Below are 26496 nucleotides of genomic sequence, written 5' to 3' on the forward strand. Positions count from 1 at the left end.
CTCACTGATGTGGTTACACATACATACACCACCATCCCCCTTCACTCCCCACCCCCCACTACATTTTAAGATACTTGCATTAAAGGGGGCAGCTAGGTGGCACAGTGGGATAAAGCACCAGCCCTAGATTCAGGAGTACCTGAGTTCAAATCCAGCCTCAGACACTTGACACTTACTAGCTGTGTGACCCTGGGGCAAGTCACTTAACCCCCAGTGCCCCACAAAAAAAAAAAAAAAAAGATACTTGCATTAAGAAGATCCATGTTAGCAACTTGATATGCTGGAGAACCTAATACTTTCTGAGGTAGTCCTTTAATTGTAATTTCCATGAGGACCTAAAGAAATTTTTAAAAAATGGAACAAAAATTATTCCAAAAGAATACCCCAACTCAGCAAAGGGGAAATACATTACAAAGTTCTCCAAAGACATCTGACTGCAAATGTTACAAGTTTGGCCAAAAATAACTAATGAGTTACTTATATAGACAGATTTAGTAATTCACAAAGTCATTGTGTCTTCACAGTAACCGGAGAAAGGTATACTAAAAGCAGATTATTACTCAATTTTATGAATGAAGAAATTACAGAGGGCAAGTGATTTTTCTAAACAGAGAGCTGGAGCTTAACTTTCCTGACGCCTAATTGGATACTCTTTATACATTATAGTATACTGGTATTCCAAAACACTAAACAGAGCAGCAAATTCAGAATGAGTTCTAGATGAAAACATATGATGACACACAAGTTATGGAAGGTACTACAACAATTAACTTTGGTTCCAGCACTTTTCCCTGTGATTTTGAAGAAAGAATTCGCTTGAAATTTAACTTTTGAATACCATTCTTTTGTCTAGCAGATTGACTTATTTAAAATCTAATCCCACTGACAACAAATCTGCATTTTTTCCATGTAATCCTTACTATTATGTTAAAAATGTTTCCTAAGCACCTATGTGAAGTACAAAAGGATAAGGATACAGATCTGAAAAATACAACAGTTCAGAAAATTTAAAATCTAGTTGAGAAAGATGACATGGATAAAACAGCTAACCTTAATAATTATAAATTTGTAGGCATATAAAAGAGAAGCCAAAAGGGCATATTAGAAATTTAAAAGGGATTATGTCTAAATCCTCCATGGGTGGTTAGGAAAAGTCAAAAGAATGAGGATAATCAAGACTGTAAATTCCTGGGTGAGACAAAGGTAGATAACCAGAACATAGGTAGAAAAGTCTGCCTTCACAAAGAGAGGGCAAATTACATCATTCTCTTGAGACTAAAGGATGAGAGGATAGGTGAGAATGGAAAATAAAGGAATGTACAAGGGGAAATGAAAAAAGGTTTTGGATGGCCCTGTTCTTGTCACTAAAGTAGAGAAGTTACCTGATGAGAGATGGGGTGCTATGGAGTGGAAGATTTCTGTTATAATTGCAAATTAATTACAGTGGCAAGCTTATAATAAGCAAGGTTGGGAATTTTGCAAATATATAATAGTATTTCCCAGGATTTATTTTCCAACAAATGAGTGATCCATTTGTTCAATAATATAAGAAATTTCTATAAAAACTATGAGCTTATGCTAATTTTTTTCTGTTTTAAAAAATATTAATAAAACACTTACCAATGCTTTTGATACAGGAAATGCATCAGCTGTAACTATGCTTTTCAAAGACTGTAGCAAAAGGGTCAATACTTCTGATCCCTGTCTTTCTTTTTTGTTACCTAACAATTCAGAAATCACAAGCATGTTGAAAATTCATTAAAAACAAGTAACAGTTTTCAAGTAGATACTCAGAACTTACAAAAAACTCTTCACCATGAGTTCATTAAGAAAATGATTTCAACATTAAAGATAAAATGTTAAAAGAGTCACATTTAAAAGTCTAAACAACAGATGAGCTTTAAGGTTTTGATTTTTCACTGCAAGCTGAAGGTGATAGAAAATATCAGTTTAGCCATTCCTGTAAGCTTTATAATTACATTACCTGATTCAATAACTGACTTCACAAAGCAAATAATATCTTTCCATATGGCATATATCATAGCATCTACAAAACAAGAATAATTTTTTGTTAAAAGGGGGGGGAGCAAGGGGGAAAATCATACAACACAGAACTTTCTCAAGTCTCCAAATACCATTTTTAAAAAAGGTAGACTCTTAAAGATAAACTAGAATTTCTAATTAAATGCTTACCAGAAGGGGCAGGTAGGTGGCACAGCGGATAGAGCACTGGCCCTGGATTCAGGAGGATCTGAGTTCAAATCCAGCCTCAGACACACTTAATATTTACTAGCTGTGTGACCCTGGGCAAGTCACTTCACCCCAATTGCATCAACAAAATTAAAAAAAAAAAAAGCTTACCAGAAGCATCTTTTCCAACAGCAACGAAGCTGTCCTGAACTGCAGCTATGAGTATATTCGCATGTTTACAAAAGAACGAAGGGCTACTGATTAAAGGGTGCTGAAGAGGCTCTAAAAGGGGGGAAAGATAATTACAAAATCAAAGTGGAATTTTTCTGTAATATTTTTCAGTAACAAATTAATTTTTAAAAACAAATAAAAAGCAAAACTTTACCATTAATCCATGTTTTGTGACTACATTAATTTTGCATGTTTGGCAATATGTAAAAAGTTAAATTTTAAGTACTGAAAAGTACACTATAAGACTTGTATAAATCCCAAAAATATTTTAAGGAAAAAAAATACCTAAACTCAGCACAAGTTTGTTTTTCTTAGCAAATTCCAAAACATCTGGACCCAGCAAAAAGTGAAGTAACATTTCAATTCCCAGAAGCTGAATGGATGGGATGGCTACCATTCCACTGGTATTAAGAGACAAGTTCATTCTGGGTGTAACAGGAGTTCCAAATGGGAAAGATCCTTAAGAGAAAAATCAGAAAATTCCTGTAAGTAGTTTACATTAAAAAAACAACAACAAAACAAAACAACAACAAAAACAAAAACAAAAAAACCAACCCAAAGTATAAAACTGTTCTGGTTCTGTTCACTTCACTCATAATCAGTTCATTCAAGCTTTCACAGGCTTTTGGGGAACTTTATGTCATTTCTTAGTGGCACAATAATATTCCATCTCATTCATATAATCCAATTTGTTTAGCCATTCCAACTGATAGTCACACCTTCATTTTCCAATTCTTTGTTATATATTTTTTAAAAGAACTGATACAAATATTTTTGCATACACTGGATTTTTTTTCCTCTTTAATCTCTTTGGGGTACATGTTCCAAACAAATAATGAAGCAAGCTCTCTACATTAGGGGAGAGAAGTGATATGCTGAGGACACAGAATGAGATAGCTTTTCAGACAATTTGTTTTGCATGCTAGGAGGTCTTAAAAAAATCTAATGGGGTAGGGCAGAAAGCAAATAAAGTAGTTGAAAAATAAAAGAAAAAGTAGATCATTGAGGCATCTTTTTATAAACTGCTGAGAGTAAAGCTCCATTCCCCCCCCCCCCAAAAAAAGCAGAACAGCTTTGAAAGCTACAGGTTGAATTTACTTCATGATTAAAAAGTACAAAAGATGCTGGAAATTTTATGTATGACCATTTTAATCTGTTCTACTGTCTGTGGAAATGTCAATTTTAATGCTTAAGTCACATTTTGTTTTAAAATCCAAATTAATTTTACAGTAAACTGAAGACTGATGGAGGGGGCAGGAAAGATCTTTAATAATGCTCACAACTGTCATAAGCGTTCTTGACTAATGCAGGGATTCTTAATGTGGAATCTGTAAAACTGAGTTGTTTTTTAATATTTGTATAACTATTTCAATGTAATTAAATTTCTTTGTAACTGTATATGTTATGTATTTAAAAACCTTAATTTAAGGGGTCCACAACACAAAAAAGGTTAAGAACCCCTGGTCTGGTGGAAAGAATCTGGGCTTCTGGATTTGAAATCAGAAAACCCAACTTTGATTCTGGGATATACCTAATTAGGTGCATCTGTGAACAAGTTATTTTTCTGATCTTCATTTGTGATATTTGATCACGAGTTGTTGGAAGGACCAATGAAAAAATAACTTGGTTTTTCAACATAAATGTTTAACTACCCAGCTATATGAATAAAAGCCAGAACATGCTGCCCTTTATCTTTTATAGAAGCTTCAGGTACTTGAAGGCAAAATCATTTTGCTATACTAGGTTGTTCCTTATGCTGATAAATCTCAACTGCTCTAACATGCATTAACTGTCTGAGAGGATGTTCTGCCAGCACTGTAAATTCATTATGTTCGAAAGTGAACTCATCATTCTTCTTTCAAATATGTCCCATTTTCCCAAATTCCCTATTTCTTTCCTCATTATGTTTCCAGTTATTCAGGTTCATCTAATTCTTCTTTTGGCCTCATCTCCCACATTTCACAACTACCAGCTACCTCCACAATAACTCTTACATTGACTCCTTCCAATTAAGGACTACTATAATCATCTGTCCTTGATGACTCCCAACATCATTCACAGTTATAATCATCTTCCTAATGTATTCTCTGATCAAAGGCCTTTAAGTAGAGCAAGCACAAACATTTATTTGTGTATATTTTACACGTTACATGTATTTTGTTGGTATGAGTTCATACTCTCCCAGACTCCATTACAGAAACCCATATTGACAAACTAAGTCTTTTTTTTTTTTTGGTGGGGCAATGGGGGTTAAGTGACTTGCCCAGGGAATTCAGGTACTCCTGAATCCAGGGCCGGTGCTTTATCCACTGTGCCACCTAGCCACCCCCCAAACTCAAACTAAGTCTTCTTAATGAAACAAGAAGTGCTTCTGAAAGATGAAACAGAAGTAGTTTCTTCTACCAGTGTCAAATAGGACACATTAAGGCAGTGGATACACCCTTTATAGTAAATAAAACCCAGTTCTAATTCCTACAATTTTAAAGACCTAGTTTGAAGATTGCAGGAAAAGTAAAATTACATATAAAAATGTTTAAGAAGTAAACTTTTCAAAGAAGAGTAAATGATTTACTCTCCAATTACTACTCTTATATTCAAATTTATTTTTTTAACCCCTACTGCAACCAAAATTTCATGACCAGAATTTTGTAAATCTTAGGTAGTTGCTTTGATATTGATTCTGTTTAGCACTTTTTAACTTGAAAAAGAAGAATACTAAAAATGTTTGTTTCTAATTGCTAAGTTATAAATAGTATTTTACTGTATAATAATGCATAACATGGCAAGGTTTTTAACACTGAAAGCTAATGTTGAACCTAATCTTCAAGAAGATGAAAAAATGCAGCTCCCTTTCTTTGCTGGAGATATAGGGGCCTATGGGTGTGCAATACTATACATACTTTCATATTCAAATGATGTGGTGTTCAGCAACCATTTCCTTTTTTCCCCCCTTCTCTTATTACTATTCTGTCCAAGGGATAGCTCCCTGGATAGAGATTTTCAGAAATGAAGGTGGTATAAAAACAAAACAAAAACCCCCCCATCAATAATGACCTAACATTTAATAAGAGATATTTATTTATAAATGAAAATGACATTTCATTGAGAATAATAAAATGATAGCTGATAAGGAAGTTAACTATGGCATCTTTTTTTTTTAAACCAGCAGAAGAGAATGGTAGAAAGGCCAGGGAAGAAGCACAGAGAAGCAGGATCACTTTGAAAGATACAGATTGAACAATTCTTTTTTTTTGGTTCTATTATATATAGCAATGTCCATTTTAACTGCTTTCATTCATATATTTCTTTATGCTTAAAGGTAACTGCTATCAAAAAACAATTAAAGGAACAAATTTCTACTGCATTAATAACTGCTGAAAGTGAACTATTTATAATTAGTCTGTTCCTAAGATACTCCTGTGTTCACTTTTCTAGGATTCTATATAAGCTGTTCATCTCAAATATCAAATATGTATTATTAAAATAAATCTAGGGGCAGCTAGGTGGTGCAGTGGATAGAGCACCACCGGCCCTGGAGTCAGGAGTACCTGAGTTCAAATCTGGGCTCAGATGCTTAACACTTACTAGCTGTGTGACCCTGGGCAAGTCACTTAACCCCAACTGCCTCACTAAAAAAACCAAAACACAAATCTATATGTACATCATTATGTAACCCAGCATAACCGTACTTTAAGCTCCAACTAATCAAGAACATAAGCAGAATTTTTCAAACAGCAGGATCTGCGATTAGAAAAAAGCTTTAATAATAAGACCAACCAAGCTAAATAGAAGCTGGCTTTTGAAGTAATGGATTTAAATGGACAATTTCAAGTCTATCCTGTACCTGATTTCTGGTTAGGAGTAACAGAGTTTAAGCCTGTATTAGCTGCTCCACGGGATGGAGTTCCTTGGGATACAGTATGGCAGTCTATGCTTATTGTGCTTTGAATCAAGGGTACACAAACCTATGTAGAGTAAAATGGAAACAATGTACATTTAGCTGTTAAACGATGCAATTCTATTGAAGCATGTTTAGATGTTCCAATCTCACTTTCTCAATCCACAGAAATATACCACTAACTGACTTGGGCTTATTAATAATATTATTAATATTAAGTTCTATCAGCCAAACATTAAAAATAGGGAAGTAAAGCAAAGAAAGGACAAAATATAAAACATTCAATTTGGAAAGAGACTACTCTCCAAGAATCCACAAACATATGAGTGGTCTACGATAAAACTTCTCAAATTAAACAAGAAAACTCAAGAATTTTTCAATTGTCACTGATTTTATTCATAGCAAAAGCCATGAAACTTAGCATTTGACAATATCTGCATTAATTAAAAAGGTCACAATTCTAGGTTTAGTTCATTGCTTGTCCAAGGTATTTGTTGTAAAGAACAACATCTTCTCTAGCTAGCACAGGGTTATCTCATAATTCCTAATTGTTAAGAAGTCAGGCACTTTTTATACAATAGAAAATGCAACGTAACTTATTTAAAAACTTTTGTTGACAAGAACGCATATAGTAGTCAAAATACAACAGTCCATATTCCATGTTTTGTTACCTGTTCAAAATTTGTAGGAAGATGAGGTCCAAGCCTCATTAGTAGATACCACCAAACTTCCAGTTTTGTCAGTGCCAGAGCTTCTGTTCTCACATGGATAGAGCTCAAAGGCTGCATTAGCAACTTGAGTCGCTTTGTGCTGCACAGTATATCTTTAGATTTTTAAGAACAGATTAAAAATATACAGTTGAATGAGATAAATTATTCATTAATTTCTGTTTAAAGTAGCATATTTAGTAAATTTAAGTTAAAGTAAAGGTATACATCTATTTAATAATTTTCCATAAAAGATTTACCTATAAAAGAAAAAACTCCTTAAAATCATTCCACAGTCAATTCAATTATTCAGAGGATGAGTTTTCAGATAGATTACTATAACCATGTCTCAAGACTAGCTTTGACTAACTATTCCTGATTCTTCCATTCAGTGTTTGATACGTTAACCTGTATATATTTCCAATAAAGTCTTTAATGGCAAGGGTATTGCAGCACTACTTCACTCATTCCTTTCTTTAAACTCCTATTATGTTAAATAAGTAGCAAAGCATTTTAATGACACCAATGGATGGTATGTGAGCCATCAAAATAACATGTTATACCACTAAAATGAAGCAGTACAAGTTCAGGTCCTATTACATTTGCAAAGAGTACTTTAACATACTAATTTGAGCTTTATAATTTTCTGTGAAATAGGTACCACAGGTATTATCTCCATTTTACAGATCAGGAAACTCAGAGGATAAGTGATTTGACCATGATGGCACATTTAGGATCAGAACAGAACCTTGGTCTGCCTCATTTTCCATCCAGCAATCCCTTTGCTGTCTGCTACTACTGATTATGGGCCACAACCAAGTTTTATACAAGGATTTAAAGGAAAAAATTCTGAACTATATTTAAGCCACTGTAACAGACACATCAGCATTTAAAAACCCTAAATTTAAAAGAATTAAGACTAGAAGATTTAACTTCTTCTTTAGTTGGCAGTAAATTTAAAAAAATTCAAATGTTTAAAACTATTTACCTTACCTGGATTTAATGCAAAATTATCTATCAAACTTTTCCAAGCAATAAAAGCAATTTTCTTTATCACAGGTGCTCCACTGCGAAATCCAAGTTCTTCTAGCTGCAACAATGAATTGATAAAACTCCCACTTCGATGAAGAGTCTAAAGGTAACAAAATACCAAAAGTACAAAATTTTAAAGTATTTGCATTTATTTGAAAAGAGCACAGGAAGAGTGCCTATAGTAATATGCGAAGATTTTAAATGTGCAAAACTAATTGTGCAGCAAAACATAACCCAAGGAAGTAACCGATAAGAAAGTACCGCCGAACACCAAAATCTTTAAGTAGCACTTTTTGTATTTGCAAAGAATTGGAAACAAAGTTGGTGCCCACTGATTGGGAAGTGTCACAATAAACTGTGGTACATGAATATAATGTAGTATTACTCTGCTATAGGAAATTACCAACATGATAAAATGATATTCAATATAAATATTCAAATAAATAGAGAAAACTGTGTAAAGACTTTAAAAAATGTTAAGCTATTTATGTTTATAGAATACTGGACAGACTTGTATAAACTGATGCAAAGTAAAAAGAACAGAAGAGAACTGTAAAGAAAAACAACTTTGAAAATTTTTAACAACTCTTGTCATAGCAATAGTTAACCATAACTAGATAACCAATACCTACCTCCTGACCAATGGTACAGGAAAAAAATATGTTTTTGGATAAGGCCATTCTAGCATTATTTTGCTTTACTAGTTTTACAAGTATTTTTTAATGGGGAGAAGACTGCAATGGGGAGCTAAAAATAGTAATGCAAAAGAGGGCAATTAAAACTTTATTTTTAAATTCAAAGAGAACATAAGCTTAAAAGAAGGCACAAGCAGGACAGCTTTGGAAATAATATTTAATATGCACTTTTCTTAAAAGCAAGCTATATGGAATAGATTCAAGGCTTCATATATAATCCTTTTTACATTTTTTGTCATTTTGAGAACTTTTTATTTGTGTATTTTAAGTTGAGAATTAAAAAATTGAATTTTATAAAACAAGAGCAAATGTCATGACCCCAAGTCAGGAACATACTAAGAATATATTATCCTGATAAAGCATAGCTCTTACCTTTCCAAGAAGTTTAACAAATAAAGGCCATAATTTCAACACATATGTCTCATTTTTACTTAGGAATAGTTTTTGTAGTTCTGGAATCAGTTTCTGGAAAAAAAAATGTTTTTATGGGAAAAAAGTGGGTGGTGAAAGAATTTTTAAAACAGCTAGAACCTTAGAAAATAAAGCAATTTATTCACCCATCACTACCAACCAATTAAGAAAATTTCAGTTTAATAAATACATTTGTAAAGTATTTTATGTGCTTTCAATTATTTTCTAAATAATTCTCTAAATGAATGATGTTAGCAAAGCCTGGCACAAATCTACACATTTAACATAGAGCAACTAAATTACTCAATATTTCACAATAGACTTGATATTCTCAATTCCTTAATTTAATTTTTATTTTTTTAGTGAGGCAATTGGGGTTAAGTGACTTAGGCCGGATTTGAACTCAGGTACTCCTGACTCCAGGGCCGGTGCTCTATCCACTGCGCCACCTAGCTGCCCCTCAATTCCTTAATTTAAAGATATCACGGGGTCTGGGCCAAGTGTAGCAAGTCTCTAAAAAAACTTTATCAAAATATACTTTTTATAGTTAACATTAATATGAGCTGAAACCTATCAAAACATATACAGGTAATGCTGGCTTGAAAAACAGATAACATAGCAATTCTTCATGGGAAATGAAGGAGTAGGGGTGAAGGGGAATAGTGAGGCTCTTAGCCTTACTGTCTCTTTATGGCATTCAGATTATTGCCTACTTCATACCTATCACTTATATCCATTATCCTTGTGTAAAATTCTTAGCATGTAATCTTATACATGAGAAATCCTTCACAGAAGCCTTTAGCAGATGCAGGCTTTGCCAAAAGGTATCTCACTCTTAAGAATTTTCATTATTTAAAAAAAATATCAATGCAAAATACAAGTTTAATGTTCTATCATTCCCATAAGCAGCACACTCAATAAATGATGTAAGTAATGATGATACAATGTGGAGGTACTCATTTTACCCACACAGAAAAGTCAGCATTAAATGAAATACTTCAATTGCCTATCTCAGAGGTGTCAAAGTTGACACAGCCCTCATAACTTTCCCGTAGGGCCCAAATAAGAATAAAACATGATTGAGAAACGTTTAACATAATAAATAAAAATACAATACAACATAGAAATGTTAGTTTGTGGTTCCTTTTCAATTTGAGTTTGACATGATGGGCCCATTTCATAGTGAGGTGACTCTAGGTTATTAGGTTATTCTAATGGAATAACTGGCAGGTTTTACATAAAGCTAGAAAGGCTTTGATATATTGATTCTTGAATCTACTGTCCAAGGTGAGGACAGGTTAGCCACTAGGTAATGAAGTTTTTTCCCCCGGTCAATTCATGTTACCAATTGTTATCTTGTTAACAAGGAAACATGGTAAACTGGAAAAGTAATCTGATTCAGTCAGAACAAGGAATGTAATCTTCACAGAGCACTTTCACTGCTCAAAAAGCACTTAGCCTATGCTGTTTTATGCAGTATCCTATTCCCCTTACTGTAAACATCATGAGGGCATTGATTTTAACCTAAAAACCTTACCTCCAACACCTAACAAATGTACTAATATGTTTTTAAAAGACTCCTTGGACTCAGGCGTAAGAAGACCTGAATTCAAAATCCTGCTAGGAACTCTCTCAGCCTTAATTTCCTCATCTGTAAAATGGGGATAATAACAACACCTATCTTTCAAGGTTAAAGTGAGGACCAAAATGACATAACATGTATAAAATACTTTGCAAACCTCAAAGCACTCTATTGTGGCCATTACTCCTTAGTATAATTGTTAGAATAAATCATGTTTTAAGCTCCTTTCCAATCAAGATTCTTGTATGTATAACCCATTATAAAACATTTAAAATTGTAAATGCTCTCCAAATCCAGAAAAAAAAAAAAAGAACTGTTGAATCTGGGTGCAGATCAAACCATATTATTTCTATTGTTTTTGTTGTTTTTCCTTTTTGCTCTGATTCTTCTCTCATTACATGACTAATGAAGAAATATGTTTAATGCGATTGTACATATAAAACCAATATCAGATTACTTGCTGTCTTGGGGAGGGGAGGGATGGAGAAAAATTTGAAACTAGAAATCTTATAAAAACAAATGTTGAAAATTATCTCTAAATGTAACTGGGAAATAATAAAATATTTATATGGAAAAAAAAGAATAGCTGTGAGCAAAAAGACTGTCACTGCTGCATGTGCTCAAGAGAAGAATATTAGCCAAGTAGTATGGTCATAGGACCAGACAAAAATAGCAGCTAGTGAAAAAGAGGCTTTGTGTGATGCACATTGTTCCTGAAGGTACCAACGATTAAGTACTATAGTCACAGTTGTAACTTGCTACCAGATACATGGGTTTCCCCACTCACGTAGTTCCCTGTTAGGTTGTTGTGTGTATACTTTCTTCCTCAAGAACACTGTATTTGTGGGAGTGTACAATCCAGTTTTATGTGTGGACTATTTTGATTTTTTTTTTCTTACAAAAACAGGAATAAAGGATTTTTTTGTCTTCTATTAAACAAATGTTATGATTATTCCTGCTTTTGACTTATCATTAAATAAATATTTCATGCTTAAGATTAAAAAAATAAAACATTTAAAATTAACACAAAACATTGAAACAAATATGAAAAACCTTACTTGACACACAACAAAGTACCACAGATGAAATTACCAAAAACTATTTTTCAGTATAATGAGCTATCAAATCAAATCCACTGAGCTATCTAGCTGCCCTAAAAATAGAATCTTAAGGGCAGCTAGGTGGCAGAGTGGAGAAAGCACTGGCCCTGGAGTCAGGAGGACCTGAGTTTAAATCCGGCCTCAGACACTTGACAGTTACTAGCTGTGACCCTGGGCAAGTCACTTAACCCTCATTGCCCTATTAAAAGAAAACAAAGAAATAGTGAAGATTCTGTTTTTAAAAACTTAAAATTATCACTTACACTTGTCATAAGCTGCTCAGTAACAGCTGCTACTTCTTGCTGCTTCTTGAGCAACAATGGCATTCCCATCTCTAGTGCAGTTGCTCCCCGCAAATGTACCTTTTGTGCTGAATGCACCACTAAAGGTATTATCAACTTTGCCCACCTCACCGCTTCTTCTTCCATCTGAATAGGGGCTTGCTCTATTAGTCTGTTAAGAATAGAAATAAATGTTTAGGAAAAGTTTGTGTAACTGCAAATATTTAAGTATGAACTGATAACTTATTTACAATTGATCAGTAAATTGTTCTCAAGAAAATTACCTTGCCAATATTAATATTACATTAGAGGTTAGTGACTAAAGCTGCATGTGTTTCCAAAGATCTGTAACCTTCAAAATCTATATCCAGAATTCAACTTCATTCAAACATTTATTAAATACCTACTTTATTAGGTTCTGAGGATGGAAAGAAGAAAATTTTTGTTTTTGTCAAGGAGTGTAAAGCTACAAGACACATACAAGAAATACACGGTAAGTTCAGTAGGAAGAAAAATACTAACAACTGGTGGGAGGGGACAGGAATCAAGTAAGACTTTAAAAGGAGGTAGCATTTGATCTGAGCTTTGGAAGATTGAAATGATATGGGAATAGAATACATTTCAGAAACAGAAAATGGTTAAGGACAACTACTAATGGAGTTTGCCTGGAATACAGAATGCATGAAGGAGATTAAGGTGAAATAAGACTGGAAAAACAGTAATGTAAAGTAATGCTATCAAGGACCTTAAAAACTACTTTAACAGTTTATATTTTATATGAACCACTTAAGGTCTTTAAGAAAGAAAATGACACTTATCCTGTGACTTTAAAAAAGGGGTTAGTTAAGTAGGAAGCTGGAGACGCAGCACTAGATTTCAAGGGAACAATTAGGATCTCTCTGTACAAAGATATATCTTTCTTTGTATATTTACATACACATTTAGGAGGCATCTGTGCATAGATGCAAAGATAACTGAATGGGAAGGGGGGGCAGAGAGAAGAATAAGAGAAGAAAAGATAGAAGGAGGGAGAAGAAAGGAGGAACCCTATGATGATCCAGGAAGAGACTAAGGGGAAAAGTCAGAGAGCAATATCACGGAAACTACAGGAGCAGCAAGAAAGAACAGGTAGCCACCAATGTCCCAAGGTACAAAAAGGCAAAGAGGAGAAAATAAGTTATGAGATTTGGCAGGCAAAAAAGGGGGGGATATGACATAAGTTAGAGAAACAGAGACTCTGGACAAATAACACTAGGGAATTAGCAAATTTATTCTCACAATGTACAAAAAATATTCTGGGATCTAGTTGTCAACTAGATTCCAGTTGAATAGTTGTATGAGATTAGCCAAACATGTCAGCAAACATGCTGTAATGCCTTTGTCTCACAAATTTGAAATATAAACAAAAGATGTATTTTTAAGCCACTATTATTTTTAAAACTATGTAATTTACTATGTAATATTTTACAGGTGCCACTCTTCCTATGTCTCATTTGCTGGATCCTTGAGATCACACCCACTGACTATGGGTACCTACAGGGCTCTGTCTTGGGTCTTCTCCCTCTATACTACTCGACTTAGTGATCTCATCAACTTCCATTAATTTAATTATCATTTTTATGCTAATGGACAGCTAGGTGGTACAATGGATAGAGCGCTGGGCTTGAAATCAGGAAGACTGATCTTCCTGACTTCAAATCTGTCCTCAGATACTTATTAGCTATGTGACCCTGGACAAGTCACTTAACCCTGTTTGCCTCAGTCTCCTCATTTGTAAAATGAGCTAAAGAAGGAAATGGAAAACCATTCTAGTATCTCTGCCAAAAAACCCCCAAAGGGGTCACCAAGAGTCAGACAAGACTGAAAACAACAACAGTGCTGATGATTCTCAAAATTGCCTATCCTTCCCAAGTGTCTCTGCTTACCTTTTATCTCACACTTCAAGCTACCTTTGAGTCGTCTTAAACTGAGTATCTTGTAGACAACTGACACTCAGCCATGTCCAAAACTGAAACCACTACCTTCCCCTCTAAATCCTCTTTCCTTCCAAAATTCCCTATTACTGTGTAGGACAATACTGTCCAAGTCTCTCAGGCTCAAAACTTAAGTGTCATTCTCAACACCTCACTACCTCTCACTCTTCATATCTAATTTATTGCCAAGACCTGTCTGTCAACTTCACCTGTGCAAGGTCTCTCAAATATGTCCCTTTCTCTCATTTGATATTCCCTCACCATGGTGCAGGCTCTCATCAACTCACACTTCAACTATTCCAATTACCTGCTTATGGGTTTGCCTGCCACAAGTCTCTCCCCACTCCAATCCATCCTTTATTCAGTTGTCAAAGCGATCTTCCTCAAAAGCAGGTCCAACCATGGGACTCCTCTACTCAAACTCCAGTGGCTCCCAATCACCTCCAAGCTCAAATACAAAATCCTTTGACATTCAAATCCCTTCATAAATTATGCCCCTTCTCCCTTGGGCCTTCAGCATACTGTCTGATCCAGCGACACTTGTTGCTGTTTCATAATCAAGAAACTCTATCTTGAAGCTATGGGCATTTCCTCTGGCTGTCCTCCAAGCCTGGAATGTTCTTCCTCCACCTATTGGAGCCTGACTTTAAGTCTCAACTAAAATCCTATCTTCTACAAGAAGCCTTTCCTAACCCCTCTTGATTCTAGTGCCTTCCCCCTGTTAATTATTTCCTACATATCCTGCATATAAGCTTGTTTGCACAGATTGGCTTGTTGTTCTCCCATTAGATTGTGAGCCTCCTGAGAACAAGAGCTGTTTTTGTCCTCTTTTTGAATCCTCAGGGTGTAAAACAATGCCTAGCACATAGTAGTTGCTTAATAAATACTTAGGTTTGACACAGCAGATAATAGAAAAGAATACATAATATGGATAGTGCCCAACTTGCAGTCACCAATCCCATATATATCCCAGTACTACATCCTACCATTCACTCCAGCTGCATAAGCATACTGTGTACAAGTGACAGAAAGCAAAGCAGTAGGTTTCCTACATGTGCTAATGCATCATCATATTTTACTCAAGAAATCTCAGTCCCAATGTTTGTGAAAGGCTACTCTAGAGCACATGTCAACCAATAACTGAGATCTGGGCAATGAAATACCTAATATGTTAGTAGTCTACTCCTTCAATTACCTAAGTGTTATTAAAATTATGTTAATAAGCATGACATTAAAATATGCATACCGTATGATAACATTTAGTGCTTCGTAATCGACCACCATAGAATGCACATCCACCTTATTAAATACTACTTCTAACATGGTAATTATACTGGATACCTAGAAAAGATACATATAGAGAAATAATCGAGTCAAATTTCAATATGCATAATAAATAGTACAAAAAAAACCAACAAAAACAAAAAAACCACACCTACCGCTTTGCCAACAATTTCACTGGGAAATGTCTGTTTAGACATTACCCAAAGTGCGCGAGTACGTGTGTTTTTGTCTGTACTCTTTGTAGCAATATCAGTCAACTGTGAAAGCAGCTCTTGCATTTCTTTTTCTGGGGCGGGGGGAGAAGAAAAACCATTTAAAATTTGGGTTTTGTTGATTATACAACATACTTTAAAGCCATAAAACTCACTGTACTGGACTACTACTAATTTTTTTTTTAAAAGAACAAAGATTTTCAGGCTACTTCAGGCCTATTCCACAAACAGCAAGCTCACATCACATAAGCAGAAAAACAATAAAAAACACGCAAACATATACAGAGAACAGCAGTGATAGATTTAGATTTCAGTTGAAACGATAGCTTTACAATGTGCAATTGTAATAATTTCAAAACACATTTGGCACTGCAAATTCATAATTTCTAGGGCATGTTAAGAGTTCAAGCACAATATGTTATGTCTTAGATGTATTGTGCTGCCCCATGGACAGAAGAAAATGTTTGTAATAAGAACTACTACCTGTACCTTCTTTTTTTTTGGGGGGGGGGGGGGTGAGGCAATTGGGGTTAAGTGACTTGCCCAGGGTCACAGGGCTAGTAAGTGTTAAGTGTCTGAGGCCGGATTTGAACTCAGGTTCTCCTGACTCCAGGGCTGGTGCTCTATCCACTGCGCCACCTAGCTGCCCCCCCCCTGTATCTTCTTAAAACCAAAAATTAAAAGATTTACAAAGGTCCAAAGACAACACAGCACAATACTAACAAAGGCATTTCTCTTATGAAATTCTGAAAATTCAAAGTCAAGTAATTTTCTATACCTGTTAATCCCGAAGTAATTTGGGGGTTATATAAACAAAACCCCATAGCTTGTAGAGTAGCACTATTCAGCTCTGAGTTTTGACTAGAAATGTGAGTCTGAAAAAAATACAACCAAAATGTCAACTTGAAATTATACTGAAATAAATTAACAAAACATTTTAAGATAGCTATTAATTATAAGATGACAATAAGTGCTAAGACACTGAAATCAATTCATAAAACACATCATAATCAATGAGATACACATTGCTAGAAAGGTTCCTAATTTGCTGTTCATATTAGTGCTATGAGGTTTGAGCTAGCTGTCATTGACCTTGTTACTGTCATTGCAAACTTTTTTTTACTGTCATTTGCAAACAAAAGTATTAATATCTATTTTGTTAAAGAAATTTTAACAGAAAAGGGGATCTCTGCTAGTGACCTCAACTGGAGAAAGAAATTCACTAGAAACTGCTCTGAAACACCATCTATTCCAGTGTGTCTGTGAGGGGAGATCTCCAGAGGATCACAGGACTGCATCAGAGGATGTTTCAGAGATTGGAGAACTATATGAGATGGGACATCTGAACCTAATTAAATGGACTGGAGGGAATAAGTTACTAAGAAAAGGATTGCATCATCATACTCTATAAGACATACCTGTCTAAGGGGACTTCCCCCAATGGCTCCTGTCCATGTACTGGTCAATCTCTCCCTTTTCCCCCTCGGACTAACTGGCCCTTCTGGTTCTGCATTGCCTAGAGGACTGCCCTCTATGCACCTAGATTGTGGTGATCCACAAAAAGACTAGTCCTCCACCCTTGTTTTCCTTTGTTAATGGAGACCAAACTGAGCATGACAGAGGTGACTCAATTACAAGGAAAGTCCCCCAGCTAATTTTGTTGCCTCTCTATCCTTTTGTCATCCTTCTACTGTTCAACATGGGGAGATGACCATGAGCACATAGCCAATGAGTTGCTAGCCTATGGTATGACTTTGTCCCAGTCCATGGGTGAGCTCATTGCCTTGGTAAGACCACTTGACAGGCCAAAATAGGTCTGTTAAAGTCTACTCACTAACCTGTTTGCCACCAATGGGATTCTGTATTTTGGGGAGACCCTCCTAGAGTGTCACGGGCAAGGTTTATCAACGAATGAGACTCTGTATTTTTGGTCTGCTTCACCTGTATTGTCCAGGTATCAAGTACTATAAAACTAAGGTCCTGGAGAAAGAAGGCATCTCAGATCGTGAGGAAAATCTGAGATCGACCTCATTAGAGGGGGCCATTGGCTCAGAGCTCTGCCTCAGTGGTTTTTCTTGCAGACTGAACAGGGGGTGGGAGGTAGGGAGAAGAGACAGAAAATAAGAGAAGAAATCTAAGTAAGATAGGGACAGGGAGGTGGTATAAGGAATATTTTTGGAGTTAGGAGGACCTGGCTCATAGTGTCCTCCCACTTAGATATAGGATATTAATGCATGTTTGAAAGCAAAGGAGAAAAAACTAGCAGAGCAGAGAAGGATAGTGAAGATGCAGAGAAGGAAAAAGTTAAAGTGTAAGCCAGAGGTACTTAAGGAACTGAAGCAAATGTATAAAAAGATCAGCTTTAGAGAAGTTAGAGAACTATTCTCCTGCATCAAGAAAAGGATGAGGCTGGGGCAGCTAGGTGGCGCAGTAGATAGAACACCAGCCCTAGATTCAGAAGGATGTGAGTTCAAATCTGACCTCAGACACTTAACAATTACTAGCTGTGTGACCCTGGGCAAGTCACTTAACCCCAATTGCCTTAAAAAAAAAAAGGACGAGGACAGGTATAGAAGATAAATACGGGAAATTCCTTCTATTCCTCAGCCCTTATTTATATATCACAGCTACTCACAATTCTTTTGAATCTTCATTTGATTCCTTCATCTCCATTCCCACAAACTAGCCTAGGAATTCACCACTGACTACTATATATACCATATACTATATATACTATAATAACCACTTGGTGATCAATCCCCTATTACTCTATACATGTAAGACTACATTTGCTTAAGCATCAATTCTTTCCAACACACTTATACTTAAAAAATGTTGAAGATGCCCCTCTACCTACCTCTAAATCAGGACTTCTTAATTTTTTTCCATTTTGCCTAAGAAATTTTTTATGTGACCCCAGGTATATAAAATAGGTATTCATAACCTTTTATAGTTGCCAAATTTTTCACAACCCTCACATTCAGTTACTCAACCCCATATAGGGTTGTGAGCCACAGTTTAAGCAGCTTTGCTCTAAAGTGATCAGTCTTTAACATCCAAAACATCCCTCCATAAATCTCACTATCCTGGTATCACTAAATTTCTCATTATTCCCAGACACGAACTTTCTGTTCTTCCTAGGCAAGACTCAGCACTTTCTACTGAAATATCCAACACTCATTTCCCATTTTGTACACACGATTCTCTCCTTTCCTGAAATGCTTTTGCTTCTTTCTCTACTTTTGCCTATTCTCAATCAGACTCATTCTCCAAGGTCCAGGTGACACATGCCATCTATGACTGTACCAATTCATAACTACTCCCATTAGTGTGCCCACCAAATACATATCCGAAGAAGCTCATTGACAAAAAACAAAAGTCACTTTTTTTGAAACAAAGTGGAAGAAATCAAGTAGCTATTCACCAACTGAGGAATGGCTAACCAATGTGGTACAAATGTGTAATACATTACTATAAATACAGGGAAGCATAAAGACTTCCAAGAAACATTGCTAATACAATAAGCAGAAATAGAAAAATATATATGACAAGTTAAATAGGAAACAAAATTAATCAAAATTGAATGTTGCAAACTTATAATGACCAATCTTGGTCCCCAAGAGAAAAAAAAGAAGGCATCCATCTTTCACTGCAGAGGTTGGGGAAAGAGGGGGAATGGAAATGGGTATGGAACATACAACCTATCAAAAAATTCTGATATATTGATTAGTTTTGCAAGTTTTTCTTCCTCTTTTTAAAAATTCTTCAAAATGATGGCTTTCTATGAGGTGTGGGAAATACTACGCGATATATCTATAGACTTCTCTAAAAATTTCCCCCCTCCTCCCTTCTCTGGAGTTCTATAGAATTAAAACCCCCTCATATAAAGAGTTAATTTAAAATTTCTTCCAATGTCTAAGTGGGCAGGACAGTTATGGTCCTTTTATTCGAGGCACTGGACCAACTGTCATGACACTAAGGAAAGCAACCCCATGCCACTCCCAGGGGTGCTACCACTCCCCAAACCCTATAAAAGCAAATTAGAAAAAGAGGGCTTAGTAGCAAACAAATTGAACTCAATTAGAACTTTGAGACCAAGAGACTCCCCATTTGGGGGCAAGCCCTTTATAATTTTTATGCTACAACTCTACTTTCCAAGTAAACTTTTTTTTGGGGGGGGGGGGCGGGGCAATGGGGGTTAAGTGACTTGCCCAGGGTAACACAGCTAGTGTCAAGTGTCTGAGGCCGGATTTGAAACTCAGGTACTCCTGAATCCAGCACCGGTGCTTTATCCACTGCGCCACCTAGCCGCCCCCCCCCTCCCCCAAGTAAACTTTTAAGTTCCTGGCAGACATGGAATAAGTCTTATATTTCCACATTTACATAACAAAGAACAAATATATGGTAGGCCCTCAATGTCTGGTTCATTTATTGCTCTACTACATGTTGGGAGTTAGTTAGAAAGGATAGGTAGTCCCTGCTCTCAAGGAGTTTCCTCAAATGGGGAAAAAACATTAAGTATTTACTTATAGATATAAGTACTTGATATTTTATACTGATTGTCTCCTTACTTCCCCCCTACTTCCCCCCTTTCCCCCATTACTTATCACTTCAACATTATCAAGTGTGGCTCTATTCACTGCAAAGGGATCTAGCATAAACAAAGGTAGAAGATTGAGGACCTTAAATGTCAGTGTTAGTGCAGGCCATAAAACATCACCTCCAGTCACTGAGAACTCAAATATAAAATGTTAAAAAAAAAAAAAGAATAGAGCTATGTTAAAATGTAATACTTAAAAATGGTAAGCGTTTAACAAACTAAATAGTTAGCAAATTCCCTGTTTGTGAGGATAGAAGCATACTGAATATTTACCAGGACGCTTTTGGTGTTTTTCAAGTGCCCTAATATGTAGTCCTCCATAGTCTGTGGTCAATGTCAAGACCAATCCTATGAGTTGGAGATACCTTCCATGCAGTGGAAGGATACTTGATTTGGAGTCAGAATCTCAGCTCTGCTACTTAACAGTGTGACTTTAGACATGTCATTTAAACTCTTTAGTTTCTTCATCTATAAAGAGGTTTGACTGGATGTCCTCTAAGGTCCCTTCAATTTTAAATCCAAACGTAATTATACAGTAAAATTGTTACTTTCTAACTTAAACCGCCCAACAATATTAATAGTTTTACTGTGAAAATAGTTGTGAAAATAAAGGTAAAACATTTTAATGAACTTCATGAGTTACAAACCTTAAATGCTTTATAAAGGCGAGGAAGCTGTTTCTTGATTTCTACAATGAATTCTTTTCCTTCTTCTCCAGTCAGTCGACTTCAAGAATATGGGGGAGGAAAAAATTTAATCACTCTTACACTTACTAAAAATGTTGATTCCTTTCTTAAATAAGACTTATATTTTCATTCTTAAGTCATTCTTGGCCTGAAATACACAGTACTCATATTAGTAGACATTTAGTGACACACCACCAAGATCTAAGATTGTAAGCCTGTAAAATTAAAACTTCAGAATACTTTTCAAATGATAAAGTGATAAAACTTCAAATACTGTACAAAGATGTTACCAGCTTACAAATCAGGAATATTAAAATAAAGCTATTGTCTAAAAAAATGGGGTTTACTAATGTGATAAAACTTCTATACATAATTTCAAAAAAATATTCTAACTAATTTTGCAACTAAATTTTCAAAAAATACTTTGCAACATTCAAAAAGAATGGTACAGTTGCACAAATAATTACAAATGTATGAATCTGTTCACCCAGACATAAACTAACCCTCTTAGGCAAGTCTTTTCTGAAAAACACTATCTTTTCAATCTCAATGAATGAGAGACAGAAGCAAGCAAACTCTCGAAAACACACACACACACACACACACACACACACACTCTCTTCTTAACCTCTCACCTGACCTCCTCTGGCCCATCCCTAGGACGAGCACACAAGGTGGATCTTAAGAACCTGACTGAGAGGCGACCCTTCCCTTTTCTATCTGCTCTCCCCTCCCCGCTCCATGCCTAAGATTTTGAGGAAATGAACGGGAGAAAGGAGATATCGGGGCTCACTTGGCTGGGGAACTGCGTAGAAAGTTAGCAGGTAGAAAGCAGGTAAACTGAGACTTACCTGGCCAGGGTCAGGTAGGCATCCACCTGCTCGCCCACAGAGGCGGTGGCATCCTCCAGGGTTTCCAGCAGTGGGGTCAGAGGGCTACAGTCCCGGGCGGCGGTCATGATGGCTACACTTTAGTGGGGGAAGGGGTGGGGGGAACTTAGGGGACCGTCACTGTGAGCCGACCCTACACCCCCGCCCCCAGCGGCGCCCCGGAAACGCGCACGGCCGGCCCCCAACCCCCAGCAGCAGCACCCGCACCCCACTGCGCGCGTGTACCAAGACAGGCGCACATGCACACCCACCCGCGGACACACACACACGCACACGTGCGTGTACCCGCCCGGTCCTTCCCCGCCCCCTCCTTTACACTCACCCGCCCTCAAGCCGCGTTCCCGCGTCCTGATCTCCGAGGGGTGGGGGGAGGTCAAACCAAGCGGCCCCCCCACCTGGCCGCTCTTCAGCACACGCGCCGGCCCCGCAGCCGCAGACACCCGCGTCCGGCGCCGACGACGTGAGAATTTCCCGGGCTCTTTTCAACAGGGGGAGGCGCCCGAAGCGGGCATGGGGCGGGAGGAGGGACCAGTGGGAGGGCGCGTCAGGCCCCGGTGGAGAGCGGAGTGGGATGGGGCGCGGCGCGGCGCCTCTCCCGAACGCTTCTCCCCGGCCAACCGTGTGTCCCCCGCCCGCGGGAACCCCGTCCGCCGACGTGACCCGCGTGATCCCCGGGCTTCGGCGCGGGCTCCGGTTCCGGCTCCGACTCGGTAGCAGCGGCGGCAGTGAGGACGTCCGCCCTCTAGCTGTTCCCGCGAGCGCGCCAGTCGCTGGTTCCGGCCCAGCCTAAAATGGCGGCGGGGGGAGGAAATGGGGGGGGGAAGGGGAGGGTCCAGGAGGGAGGTAAAGCTCTGAGTGCGCGGGAGCCGAGCTCCTGCGAGAGGAAAGTCCGGGAAAGAGATGCCCGAACCAATCGAGGCCGGAGCCTGAGGAGCGGAGAAGTCATCGATTGCTCCCCGCCAACCCCGCCCCCAGTCGATCTCCTTGGGCTTATGGTACCCTGCATGTTCATCTTTTGCCTGTAAGGCGCCATCTCTTAAATTTTTATTTGATTGCTGCTTTTTAAAGATGGTGGAATGACTGAGGTTGGGTTATACCTTAGGTGGAATGCAGAGCAACAGACTTCCCCCCACCCCAATTAATCATTCATTCTTACTTAAATAGCATAGTCTGACTCCCTCGCCCTGGAAACTGAGGCCCAGAGAGCGCAAGTGATTGACCTTCAACTTTGTCTTAGTGAATGACAACTGTGTGCAATGCTAATTCTCTTTCTTTCCCTTTTTTCCTTCCTTACTCTGTTTTATTTTGTCCTCTCTTCTCCTTTCCAGCTTTTCTCCTTACCTGTTTTCTTTCTCTTTATCCTTCCTCCCTCCCTCCTTCCCTTTCTCCCCTCTTTCCTCCCTCCTTCCCTTTCTCCCCTCTTTCCTCCCTCCCTCCTTCCTTCCTCCCTCTTCCTTCCCTCCCTTCTTCCCTCTTCCTTCCCTCCCTTCCTTCCTCCCTGCCTCCCTCCCTTCCTCTCTTCCTTCCTTCCTCCCTCCCCTTCCTTCCTTCCTTCCTTCCTTCCTTCCTTCCTTCCTTCCTTCCTTCCTTCCTTCCTTCCTTCCTTCCTTCCTTCCTTCCTTCCTTCCTTCCTTCCTTCCTTCCTTCCTTCCTTCCTTCCTTCCTTCCTATTGGAAAATTCCATCCACCTAAGCACAAATGCACTTGCTCTATAACTTCTAGAATTGGAGGGTGGCCTTCAGAATTGACAGGCAACCTAGCCCAAGATCACACTCTCTCCACTACCCCCAACTTTTAACTTTTTTTTGTCATGGCTCCCTTTGGCAGTCTCGTCATGCCTGTGGACTCCTTTTCAGAATACATAAAATAAGAAAGGATTACAAAGGAAACCAATTACACGGAAATACAGTTATCAAAATATTTCTCAATAAACAAGCAGCTACCAAGATTGGGGGTTACAAAAAGAGGCAAAAGACCATCTCTGTTCTTAAGGAATTCACAAAGTTTTTAAAAGCACTCATTTTTGTTAAAATCACTGTTTACAAGTAACCTACAAATGCATATTCAGTTTTCTTTTGAAAGTGTAGCATTTAAATATTTTTAAACCTTATTTAGGATATTGTCAAATTCTGAGAGTATAATATAAACATGTTAATTTTTCTGGCACTTGGATTTTCCAAAGCATTTTATGCATTCAGCATAACAAAATGGGGTAGCTAGGTGGCGCAGTGGATAAAGCACCAGCCCTGGATTCAGGAGGACCTGAGTTCAAATCCGACCTCAAACACTTGACACCTATTAGCTGTGTGACCCTGGGCAAGTCACTTAACCCTCAATCTCCCCTCCCCCCCCAAAAAAAAACTGAAGAGGAATCAACCATTTAAAATGGACAGCATTTTGTAGTTTAACAAAAGAAGGAACAGGGCAGTTGGAACATGTACAGAGAGAATTTGTTGTATTGAAAACAATGAAGTTGGAGTCAATTTCTAATTCCAACTTTGCCAATAACTGTGACTTTGAACAAGTTATTTTGGCTTCTAGGGACTTGTGCAAAATAGAAGGGAAAGGGCAGTATTTAGAGGGAATGGGGAAAGTTGGACTTGATAGCTGGACTCTGTAGTAGTACCAGAAATCAGCAATAGTACACTGAAACATAAAAACATGAACGTTGTGTGCATTTAGAGTTTTTAAAAAAGGTAGTAGTACTTACAAAAAAAGTTGATTAAAAGAATCACCTGGGGGGGCAGCTAGGTGGCGCAGTGGATAGAGCACCGACCCTTGATTCAGGAGTACCTGAGTTCAAATCCAGCCTCAGACACTTGACACTAGCTGTGTGACCCTGGGCAAGTCACTTAACCCCCATTGCCCCACAAAAAAAAAAAAAAAGAATCTCCTAGGCAGCTAGGTAGTACAATGGATAGAACATGGGGCCAGACATCAGGAAGAACTAAGTTCAAATTCAGCCTCAGGCACTTGTTAGCTGTGGGACCCTGGGCAAGTCACCTAACTATTTGCCTCAGTTTCTCATCTGTAAAATGGCAACACACTGAAGAAGTAGATGGCAAATCACTCCAGTATTTTGCAAAACCCCGTGGACCAAGTCCATAGGATCACATAGATTCAGATATGACTGAACAGCAAAAACACTGAAACATAAAAAACACATTGTCCCTGTAGGTTGGTTTTGCTTAACTCTATTAAATATGACAAAGTGAAATAAGCAGAACCAGGAAAAAGAATATTCACTATTAAAAATAAATAAATAAAGCTTATATAGTAATGTACTCTGTGATTTAGGCTCAATTCTGCCAGAAAAATTAAAAAAATTTTACATCCAACTCATTCCTGTTTTGGAGAGAGATGTACAAACTGGCATGGTCCCTCCTTCCCTTCTTCCACTTTACTCTTTGCCCCAAGAAGATTTCAGGTAACATTTATAGCAATCTTGAACAAAGATTGTTATAACACAGTTATAACAGCTTAACATTCCAGAAGAGACACCACTCAGTTCCTTCTTAGACCTTTTCTGTGCTCAATAGCTTACCTTTGAATTTCAAAAGAGGTGTTGCGGACCTCAGGTGGGGCCTGACACCAGGCATTTCAGATGAGTGGGAAGGCAATAATCTCATCTAGAGAGGAGTTTAGTTATTACCTTTACTCCATTTTAGAAGAAGACCCTTTGTTCTTCCCTTTTGCCCAAGGGAAAAGCCTAGAAAGAGTTTTATGCTTGAGAAATAGTATTTCTTAATATTTCTAGAGAAACTAAAAAGTTGTTTTAAGTATACTTTTTTTTTTTCTTCAGGGCAGTGAGGGTTAAGTGACTTGCCCAGAGTCACATTAAATATACTTCTATAACATGAGTACAAAACCATAAAGGGTAAGAATAACAGCAATAATGAACCAAGAAAACCTATGCAATTGTAATGATGACATTGGAAGGTGCCATTTGCGCAGAATTTTGAAGGAAGCCCCAAATTCGAGGAGGCTGAGGTAATACTACTTTTAAGATCTGCAAAGTGCCTTACAAATATTACCTCATTTGATATTCACAACAGCCCCTGGAGGTGCTATTATTATCCCCATTTTACAGGTGAAGCAGCTAAGGCAGGGAGAATTAAGTGACTACAGCTAGTAAAGGTCTGATTCAGGATTTGAACGTGAGTATTTCTGATTTTTAAATCCACTATTCCGCCTAGCTGCCATAAGATGAGAAACATAGAGCATTCCAGGCACTTGGGGGACAGCCAGTGAAAAGGCAGGGAGATGTTAGAGGGAGTGTCATGTGTGAGGATGAACAAAAAGCCCTGAATTAGAGCTCATGAGAGAGATTTGGGGTGGATATGATGTGGGATGGATTTAGGGTCAAATTGATCGTGAGTCGTCCCAAAAGAATTACAAGACTCAGTGACTCAGTTTCCCAAGTTTTATTGCAGTGCTGTGAGTGAACACAGGGAGAGCACTACAGAAGTGTCTCTCAAATAGGGAAAGGAAAGAGTTATATTTATAGTATGCATAAATTGATTATCAGTCTCATTATAATAATCTCTACTTTAGGGAGGTACAAGGGAGGGCTAATTCTAATTTGGATTTCCTGGGAGTTTAAACCAACCCCGGAGGCGGGTACCTTTTTCCATGGAGGTGTGTTTTGGGGGTTTACATGTCATAAGGTGAATCTGGGCATAAATTTGGCTTTTTCTGCGCATGTTACCTCAATTTGCCAAGGT

At 37.7% G+C, this 26496-nt stretch overlaps 1 protein-coding gene across 1 annotated transcript in view; it reads right to left on the bottom strand.

Annotated features, from left to right (window-relative positions):
• Nucleotides 1-22529, bottom strand: part of RIF1 (replication timing regulatory factor 1) — a 52074-nt gene extending 29545 nt beyond the window's left edge. The window contains exons 1-16 of the mRNA XM_043992569.1: nt 22095-22529; nt 21734-21850; nt 20844-20922; nt 16375-16471; nt 15540-15670; nt 15347-15441; nt 12110-12299; nt 9126-9218; nt 8020-8158; nt 6991-7142; nt 6266-6386; nt 2707-2880; nt 2362-2472; nt 1985-2047; nt 1621-1721; nt 249-335 (exon numbers count right to left, since the gene is read on the bottom strand). Coding sequence (XP_043848504.1) covers nt 249-335; nt 1621-1721; nt 1985-2047; nt 2362-2472; nt 2707-2880; nt 6266-6386; nt 6991-7142; nt 8020-8158; nt 9126-9218; nt 12110-12299; nt 15347-15441; nt 15540-15670; nt 16375-16471; nt 20844-20922; nt 21734-21840 — 1740 coding nt within the window. The 5' untranslated portion in view covers nt 21841-21850; nt 22095-22529. The remainder of the gene's footprint in view (nt 1-248; nt 336-1620; nt 1722-1984; nt 2048-2361; nt 2473-2706; nt 2881-6265; nt 6387-6990; nt 7143-8019; nt 8159-9125; nt 9219-12109; nt 12300-15346; nt 15442-15539; nt 15671-16374; nt 16472-20843; nt 20923-21733; nt 21851-22094) is intronic.
• Nucleotides 22530-26496: the final 3967 nt, after the last annotated feature.

Source organism: Dromiciops gliroides, chromosome 3 (assembly GCF_019393635.1).
Source record: "Dromiciops gliroides isolate mDroGli1 chromosome 3, mDroGli1.pri, whole genome shotgun sequence".
NCBI lineage: Eukaryota > Metazoa > Chordata > Mammalia > Microbiotheria > Microbiotheriidae > Dromiciops > Dromiciops gliroides.